Source organism: Trichoplusia ni, assembly GCF_003590095.1.
Source record: "Trichoplusia ni isolate ovarian cell line Hi5 chromosome 2 unlocalized genomic scaffold, tn1 tig00003390_group1, whole genome shotgun sequence".
In the NCBI taxonomy this organism is placed as follows: domain Eukaryota; kingdom Metazoa; phylum Arthropoda; class Insecta; order Lepidoptera; family Noctuidae; genus Trichoplusia; species Trichoplusia ni.
Window position 1 is genome coordinate 12,635 of NW_020799587.1, and position 10,173 is coordinate 22,807.

At 35.8% G+C, this 10,173-nt stretch overlaps 1 protein-coding gene across 1 annotated transcript; it reads left to right on the forward strand.

Annotated features, from left to right (window-relative positions):
- Positions 1–1,121: 1,121 nt before the first annotated feature.
- On the forward strand, positions 1,122–5,762 carry LOC113506173. The gene is made up of 3 exons (XM_026889025.1): positions 1,122–1,221; positions 1,296–1,394; positions 5,445–5,762. The coding sequence occupies exons 1-3, from the start codon at positions 1,190–1,192 to the stop codon at positions 5,665–5,667; spliced, it is 354 nt and encodes a 117-aa protein (XP_026744826.1). The 5' UTR covers positions 1,122–1,189; the 3' UTR covers positions 5,668–5,762.
- The last annotated feature ends 4,411 nt before the right edge of the window (positions 5,763–10,173 follow it).

The window sequence follows — 10,173 nt, forward strand, 5'->3', positions numbered from 1 at the left end:
TAAACAAACTTGACACAGTTCCTAAAACATAATAGGGCGAGATAATGGAATCAAATGGTTATGGGCGCGGTATTTGTGTTAAGGACAATATGGAAGTCATTTAACATAGGTGTAGCAGGAAAAGATTAAACATTACTCGGAAAAAATCTTATGTATAATTCTGACTCATAGCCGAACCCACTGTAATCTGCATGTCGCAGGATCGATCCCTGCGTGGGACAAGCATTTGTGTTATCCACAAACGCTCGTTCTAAATTATCCTGTGACTTGAATGTTCATGAATAATAATTCAGCAATCCCTTGTTTCTAACAAAAGAAAACTCTATAGCACTAAGAATCAAACCTATCTATTTATCTTTGACAAACAGTCTTTAGAAACAAGAAGCAATAGGTCTAATTGATGTATTCTTCCACTTCAATTCAGAATCAAATCAGAAATTACGCCTTTATCGGTGTCCACAGACAATGATTAACTCATAAACACGAAGTGAATTCGTTACATTGTTTCCTTACACTCAATATATTATGCCTAATAGAATAGTGTCAAGAAATGCGTACAGCAATATCATTTGCGTCACTTTAAGCAATAGATTTTTCTTTAATTGTATTTAATAGTACATGACTGATTAAATAATACTGAATTTATGTCCGAAGCATTGTGGTTACTAAGTTAATACGCCAACAAACCAACAATGTAGCTGTTTCCGTGTTTTTATCGTTATACACGTGTCAATCTAGGTATTATATAAGACTATGGAGATATATGTCGATGATGACTAATAAAGGGTATAATTATTAAATGATTTTATATGCAGGAAACGGAAAAAAATGTTACACGAGTACTTGTGATGCTAATGATACAATGTAGAGTCCGTTGCGATAAATCTCAATGCGCAGTCATACAAATAATTGTAAACATATGTATTTTGTACTATGGAGTACACATGTACTTACATTTCATGAAGAAAATCAACCTAGAATATAAATAGCAATCACGTACTCGGTATTCCTTAAATAAAACTAAACTTATTAGAACTAAAAGTAACAAAAGAGGTTTGATTAATATTTATACTATTGCCATTTCAATTAAAAAAAAAGCCGTAATTCAAAATAAGAATATCAAGTCATTTAAATAATTCGGAATTCGAAATCACCAGCCAGTTACGTAAGTATCGTTATCGCAACGGAAATGTTTACTTGTAGCACACTTGCTTTCTGTAAGTAAGTACTTCAGTTTGTTTATTACAAGTATAGAAGATAATATTTAGCTATGTTAATTAACGGTTATTGTGTAGTGCGACCGAGATGACGTCAGCGTGGCTGATATTCGCTGAGTTTCCGGGACAGCTGGCCGCGGACGTCGACGCCGATAGCTTATCAGGGCTCAAACCGAGGTGGATGATCGATATATCGTACTGTTTGTGGAAGTGCAACACTTATCACACATTACACATGTAATTTGTCTACTATAATGTTCTATTGCACGTTGCTTTCGTGATTTATATTCTGAATACTTTTAGAACGTTTACAAATAATTTAATGGTTTATTTTGGCTCGTTTCTCGGGTAGGTACTTCCCCTTACAACATTTAATATAGGCATATAAATACAGCCATATCGTAGTTGACGAAATTTGTAAGCTGCTTACCACGAATTTTATGCAAATTATTGAGGAAAACCAGAACAAACAAGCTCGAATTCGCTCGCAAATTCCTCGAGGAGGTAATCCTCTGAAATGGAATAGATGTCTAAAATATCATCGACAGCAAAAGTATTGAAGTTCATTAAGCATCTGTACTGTGTAGATTGGTTCGCATGTTTTTCTAAAGAAGAAATCACATTGTTTTCCTCTCGGGACGGTGGAGAGTGACAGCGGGTTGCGTGCGCCCGCGCCGCTGCAGTCGACGCCCCCCGGGTTTCTAAGCGCAGCGCGCGTGACCAATTGGTATCATGTGTCTTCAATTTAGATCTAACTCACTGCGAGGATAATGTTACCCATTGTCAACACGATTACGTACTTTTTTAACTTATACCCTCTTGGCGTAATGTAATGGCGGAGTGTTTTTTACTCCTAAACCAAAACTTTTATGTTCCATGTATCTCAACACTACCTAAACAAACTACTTAAGATAAGATTTTTTTACAAATGCCATATTTGTCTCTTTTGGCTCCACGTATTATTTAATCTGACGTAATTTGCGATTATTTATTAGTTTTATCTAACGGTAATCACACTTATCAGCTGGGTTTTTTCGGTACCTGAATTGACAGGAGATTTCTGTTGAAAATACTAATTTATGGTTTGTATTAAAAGTAAAATGTAGTTTATCGTTTTCAACAGTCTCCGTGTCGTTGATTAGCATATAATAAAAAAGATAAACGCACGCAGTCGTCGCAATAAATAACATATAAGGACAAAACAGGACGTATCGGAGTTTATCAGGCAACATCCGGGACAAGGTACATAAAGAGTTAATTGGAGCCTGTTTGTATCCTGAAACTCGAGGAAATTGGAGGAGCGGTTGAACAGGTGCCAAGTCTGAGTTGTGAGCCATGAAACGCCAAGTTGCATCGAATAATTAATCGTGTGAACAACGATATCCGGCTTGGATTCCATTCATTTTCCTCCTGCTCGGAGTTTTTCTCATCTCGCGTGACGCAATCGCGGATGTTCTAACTCTTGTAGTGGCCATTGTACTGACATAATAATTGCGATCGCTCATTAATGGTCAAACACCACCTAAGCAGGTAGTGTTAGTACGTGCCTGAACACAAACCTGGTGAATTTATGTCGATATCTATAGATAAATGCTTCCGCAAAATATTGCTGTTGCCATGAATTCAAAAATAGTCGTTATAAAACGTCTTGTAATTTTACTTTAAAGTTTTTTATAAGATCCGATGAGTTATCGATATCGTACAATAAATTAATAAATAGTAAATACAGATAAGACTAATAGCTACAGAACTCACCTATGTGTAAGGATTTTATTTAACCGGAATATTATCTTTATCATACCCAATTATTAAAAGATGTAGTCATGAGAAAAACAAAAAACCTCGTATCATCCAACATGCATAGTCCAACTACTTAAGCCTTTTACTTCTACCGCTTAAACAATAATATTTGAACCAAACAATGTGTTTGATCTGTTTAACTGTATTTGTTAGTAGGTATTAGTGAATGTTAGTACGGTAGAAAGTCGAGACCTTGGCATTAGCCTTGCGCGTGGAAAACGATTGACGATACGGAAGCGCCCGCGCATTGTTTTAACGTAGATTACGTAGATCGGTGCGGGGGGCGGGGCGGCGGGGTCGCGGGGGAGGCGACCGCCGAGGAAACGGATACATTATGCGACTTGCGACACACGTATTCAAGAGCTAATAGCACTTCTAAAAACTAGTTTACCATATTGGTAAATGAATTACACGGCGTATTATAAGCAGTTTGTGTCTTCTACAGCTTGACTGTGAGATGGCACAGAATAGGCGGCGCGAACCTTGTTAACATTATTAGAGGGACATTTGTATTTTTCCTAACATGTTTCTATTTGATATTGATTCAATAGGTAGTCTTATGTATTTTTCCTCACCATCTTAATCACAGCATTCATCAATCCGTCTTTCAAAGTCTCAATCCTTATTATTATTGTAAAAGATCATATTTTTTAAGATATGGTAGTTATTTTTGCTCACAGCAGATGAGTTTATTCAATAAAATATTGACACATATCACTGGTACATTGCAATTAATAATGAATACACAAACAAGGTACAGTTACAGAGTCAATAATAAACATTTATCGACGGAAATTGAGATTATATGTGGTTGATTATTTTAAACAATTCATTCTTGTATCAATTTACAAAAACATTTTATACATCGTTCGCTCTAGGAGAGTATAAAAATAAGTGCTCAATAAATACTGGTATTATTATAAAACAATAAAATGTACCTTTTTTAAAGATAGTCTTAAACAACTTGAACAATAATGATAAGCAGGGAATAATGTATTTTACTAAGACAACTCATTTGGCTCTCCCTAACATTACATTCTACAGCTAAAGGAACATGGAAAGTAAAACCTTTTAAAAACCATGAGGACTCAAAAGAACAATATAGACAAAAAATATAAAATTGGTAATAATTCTCCTCTTTTGAAACCCTCATTAAAAAGTAGAGCAGTTACAACTTAACAATCAACATTAAAAGAACAATTGTAGAGCATTTAAATTCTCCCATATCTTAACCGCGACTAATTTAATAGATGGAATACCTACTTCTACTACTTCTTTTTATACGTGTTAAATTAAGTATTTGACGGTCTATATCAAAGAAAGAACAAATGATTTTATATTAGGTTAATACTATATATATAGAAGCTAGCTCATTACAAAGCCCTTAAACCTAAAGTAATTTAATGAAATTGAATAACTAATGACATAAAATACGTTATATGCGTACTGTATAGCTATTCGGAAAGTCAGCTCGGTTCGTGTAGTGTTACAGTGACCGCAGCGCAACAAAAACAAACCAAGAGCATGTTCTCAATCGTGCGTGTCCTGCGGTCCACTCACGCGCAGGGCTTACTGTCACTAGAACCAGCATTTTTTAAACAATAAGTCAGGTCGCTGGTAACAAATGAGTATTATTTTTATTTGTTGGTAATATAGTTTTCGTTTTTATTTGTTTGCAGAATCAAATTTATATATCAAAGTAAAAATTTATTAGGTATCCCTATTGGAAAATGAAAGTTCGTGGTGTAAATATTTTAATTTGATAACAATTCTTAAAGTATGATCATTTTAGTATTTTTTTTTAATTTTCTTCAATATTTATTTACAATTTTATAGAGTTAAATATTTACAGTATAATCATTTGCTATAAACAAAAAAAAACATAAACAATAATTAAATCAATTTTAGTATTTGTATAGACATGCTAATTATCCAAAATCTCTTGATAGGGAAAAAATAATATATCAATACACATTATTTTTGTTAAGTTTTTCCTTGAAATGTGTCATTCTATCATTCATAGCAACCATCACCTAATTACGTTAGTAAGTTACGTACATAAGGTTTATATTTGTGTCCGACGTCCGATGTGCAAATTATGATAAATAGTCTCTATCAACTTGTATGACGCTTGTTTACAGTACGCAAAACTATATTCTTGCGTACAATCGTTATGGTAGGGTAAGGAATTGTTTAAATAATAATAACCCTAGTATAGAGATTGGTGAGGGGATGAATGCGCGAATGCGAAAAAGACTGGCGTAGCTTCATCAAAATTTGCAACAGTGCAATATCGGCAGTTCCAAATAATGAGCAATCATTGACGTTCTTTTACATCAATCTATCGTTCGACAATACTCAGTTGCATTAAGAGTGTAACGAACTGCTAGTAAATAGTTCCTCATAATATTTATTGTTTTGTTTTAGCCGCAGCCCTACGGCTCACGCCTTTTTCTCCGGCTCGGCGGTAGGCGGGGAAAGGGGCAGGAAGCCGCAGGACATCCGACACGTACAGGAAGCAAAACCAGTTCTTGAGGCTTTGTCCCTCAACAACCTCCCGGTCCCCAGGCCTCTCCCGCCCCGCCTGTTCGACCACATTCCTTTAGAGCCTCCGTGCGCGAGCGCACCCTTTCATCAAACATCACACTGATAACTAATAACAATGTTTACGCACAATGACACACAGGCAGAAACTAAAGGCTATTTTATTTCAACTGTTATATTAAATTATGACTTTTAATATAATAATATTTTTATAATTTACCTATAATTAGTTGCTCACTATTTAACACATTTTCCGGCTAAAATTGATTCCACTTGTAAAACAGAATACCGGTTGTACCATAAATATTTAAAACTAACGTCATATCTGCTTAAATGATTCGCACAATTTATTTATACTTATGCAAATAAGGTGATTTACAACAAGATTCACGTGTCGTAATAGTATCTATCATAATAATTTTTCAACTGCCAGGAAACAACTTTAAATCATCTTTATTCATGATCATTATTTTATGAACAGAAGAACAATGCGATAAATAATCAATTGAAGATTATGTAACCTAAACAAAGTTTGTGTGCCACAACATCAGCCCAGACAGCAGTATGAGACTCTAAATCTAAATGCGTCTCAGCAAGCAATTTTCTCTATAAATACAACGGGCTCCGTCGTCAAGTATATGATTAACTCCGGCGAATGTCTCCGTGAAGCGGAAAAACGTCGGCAACCAAAATAGATGCTGAATATTTCCGACTCGTATTCCTCACTACTTGTGAAAATGGTATCTAAAGACGGCCGGCGCGCGCGCAACTTCCGGAGCGCCGATAAACATGGCGGCGACGAGCCAACATGGCGAAGTTTCCGGCCGTGCTGATTCACATATGATGGCGTCTGACTTTGGCTTGCTCACTGCATATCTGCAGTATGATTCAACCTTACACAACAAGTAGGTGTCCAGACAAACGTCTTTTGGAATTCGTTGTCTAGCACACATCCATGAACAATTGCGTTCTCAGACTAAACGTCTTCAGAAACTCGTGGAAACTTACTACCAGGAAAGGACTAAACATGATTCTTCAATAATGAGTTAACATCAGCTAAATTTTATTGCTATCTTTATTAAATTACTTAAGATAATTAAAACTTACAAGTAACATTTCCTGTGTGTGATTGATTACATCAAAAGTGCTTAGGATTCTCTGTGTAGATAAAGTACCATGTACGTAAAGTTACGACGCTTATGCATTGATTTGTCGCATTTATATTCTAGACACGTGTCTGCGTCTACTATCGAATACGCGTCAGTGCGTCTGAGAATCTCGTCGAACCTCGTGATTTCAATTTCTTATTTGTATGTGTACGAAATGAAATGAAGTTAGAAGTTTGCACTTTATGCGAATGATTCATGTATCCATCAGTTACATTGTAAACGTTTGGCGGTTTTATAAATTACTGATTGTTATTCCAGTCCTTTTGTATGGGTTCAATGTAAGTACAAATTATATTCAGCTGTCTTAAATATCACTTCCTTGATGATTGTCATCATTCTTTTGTAGATGGTACAAATATGTTCGCTTTTGTAACTCGGTAACGTTCCTCGCTGTAACCTTAGGTATCCATTAAAGCATCATTAGGGCAAAATGTTTCCTTAATTACATAGGTTCATATTTTACTGTAATCTAGACTTTTCCGGCACGGAGTGGTACTGGGAGGTAGCTACCAAAATACTTGATATTTTGACTATGTATTCTAAAAGAAGCTGGTTGGTACACGTAAGAGGTAAAACAAATAATCTTTATACACTTATGGTGCATGAACCGGATCCAGGGACATTCCGCAAAGCAACGGTGCGCGTGCGCACATCGAAGGCGCTGGGCTGGCGCCAACCTCGACGCGTGTATGTACCTATGTGCCATCAGCCCTTAACGACCTCAAATTGATTGTGGGTTCACCGAGAATATTAGAATTTGCTCCAGAAGTAAGAAAACAAAACATACAATAATTTATATTTGAATTATGATGCCCTCGAGAGAAATCCGAAAAATTGTAATGTGCACATTTGAGGCATTTTCTTTATGTATTGCAAATAAATAACTATTCATGAATCAATCGTACGAGAGAAACTCTGAATATATATTTTACGTTTTTTTACTTTTCGGATGTAGGAATTGTGTAAGTACGTTTGTAAATATTCAGATATCATATGAGTTCATCTTATCGTAATGTGTAAATATTGTAAAAGTCGTAATTTGGCAGTAGACAAATGTTACGTTACGATGAGGCACGTAGCTAGGGTTGCCAAACGTATTTCTGCAGAGACGCGTTACATCATGTAAATACTAGAATATAAACTACTATGGCTTTAAATTTACGTTTATTTATACAGAATTCTAGAAAATATCTTCGCAACGGTTTTAGAGCGCTATGAATTAGTTTATGTCGTTTTAATCATAAACATTCTTTTTACTTTATCCTGTTTGAATCTTTGAAAACTCATTAACGAGAAGAAGTTACTTATAGACTTTAAGCAGTTCCATTATTTTTAATTTAAATTACTTGAGTGTATCAGTAAAATATGGTTTAACGAACTTTGTTACAATTGACCTACCGAACTAAATATACTTTTGCATTTTAGTTACAAACTATTTAAAACCTTATTAGGAAAAAGCAAACTTTGAGATTTGAGGTTTTGTTTTTTACTACCGCCTCAAATACTCCAGTTTTAAGAAGCATAAACTAAATACACGGAGATTTTTTTTTAATATAGGATTTCTGAAGGTTTTGGCCGTTAAAAGCTTACTAGCTAACCGTCAAATAAAATAAAGATAATTCAGTAACAGATAGTAACGACAAAAAAGTAGTCAGCCCTGTGTGGAGCAAGGTTGTCGTACCGCGCGCGGCCGTGGCAGTGAACTTACTTTCTTTGGCTCGCGCGCAGCCTGCGACCGCCGACCAAGCGTGAATCGTGCCCGCTTAATAAAACCTTACCTGTCGCACTCACTAAACGAGCTGAATCTATTGTAATGAAAACCACTTCTGAATTATTTATTACACTATTTCGATCATTCCTATTCTAAGACATTTTGCTTACGTTCTCATACTGACTAATGTATGTAACATTTTTTGTTTTATTGTTACTGTAACCTGTTTATTGATTCTGGCCGCAGGGTTCTTGGGCTCTGACATAAGTTCGTTAACTTACATAATACAATTGGAAGGACTAGGGTACAAAATTAAAGAAATGTTGTTCTAGCAAGTATCTCGTAAATTACTTTATTTTATGGCTTAGTGCGTGTTAAAGTTTGAAATATCTAATGTCAAATGTTATAAGATTATTCAATTATTTTCAAACACTATCTGCAATGTGTCAAACATTTAAATGGCAATAAACTCTGCAAGTGACTTAAAACCTCTATGTCTAAACGAACGTGTGCAGTGTGTGCGCTGTCTGTATTAACGAAAATGTAATTCAAATACAAACACGAAATACTTTTTCATGAGATATGAAAATCGGTACAATCGATAATAAAACGACCCGAATTGCTCGCCTCAATATCACACTTTACATAAACTCCATAGTACCGCAAAACAAAACAAAAACACATCTAATAAAAACGCAATAAGCTGTAAATTTCCAGCGAAGCAGAGGTATATTGAATACAGCGACGCAAGCTTTAATCGGCGTCCGCAATCCTACTTCCGCGTAGTTCATCCCGCTGCGCGACCTAGGCTAGGCTAGGCTGGGCCTCGCCGTTATCATCGAGCCCGTTACGTGACGCGCCTGACCCGGATCCGAGCCGTTCGCTGTAAACGCGCACCACATGGAAAAATGCACTAATCTGTCACATTACATACATAACAGTATCGCCACACGATGCCGCGATGCTTGCAATACTGTTACCGCTTTGTGCGATGAGCCGCCGCCACTTAATTGATATAGCTTTATCCTAATTGGACTTTACTCGAATAAGTATGCACTTGATTCCAGATAAAAGTCATTAGTTTTCTTTTCTTTATTAATATGGTGATAAAATATGGTATTTATCTGGCGTTTGTAATTCCAGAGTGTAAGACATCTATTGCTGTAAACCGGTTTTTAAGATGGTTAAGGATATAGCTGGCAAACACAAATTAGAGTAGTTTACACAACATCAGGCATCAACTCAAAGCGGAGTATCATTTAATTGTAAAAATAAACTCGAAAACAATTCCATTGCAGCTAATCCTGCAACGTATGCAGGATTAGCTGCAATAAATTAATTGAATCGTAAAAAACTGTTGACATTGGAAACAACTAATGTCACCGACTTTTTTGACATCGAACTCTAAAAGTTTATGAGATAGGTTATAGTATTCGTAACAAGCCTCACAAAAAACTGGAGAATATTTGTAAAACTTTGTGAAATGAAAACTTGTTTCATTAAATTTAGTATGGAGTGTTCGATTCACAAGCCATAAGTAATATCCACTTACATGCGCGAATCTTTCGGAATCGACAACGGTATTTCTGCTAATAACACCCTTAATTCAGCGAGCATATAGTTCGGTAGCAACAAACCGACATAGCAAGTGGAGTGCCAATAAAATGTAATTAAAATCACAACTAGAGTGCAAGGCAGACCGCTACGTCCCCAGGTGACACTTATCAAGCGG

Coding starts and splice junctions, on each gene's coding strand:
- LOC113506173 (XM_026889025.1), top strand. CDS start 1,190: ATGTTTACTTGTAGCACACTTGCTTTCTGTAA. Junction 1,222..1,295: donor AGCACACTTGCTTTCTGTAA/GTAAGTACTTCA, acceptor GTTATTGTGTAG/TGCGACCGAGATGACGTCAG. Junction 1,395..5,444: donor TTATCAGGGCTCAAACCGAG/GTGGATGATCGA, acceptor GTTTTGTTTTAG/CCGCAGCCCTACGGCTCACG.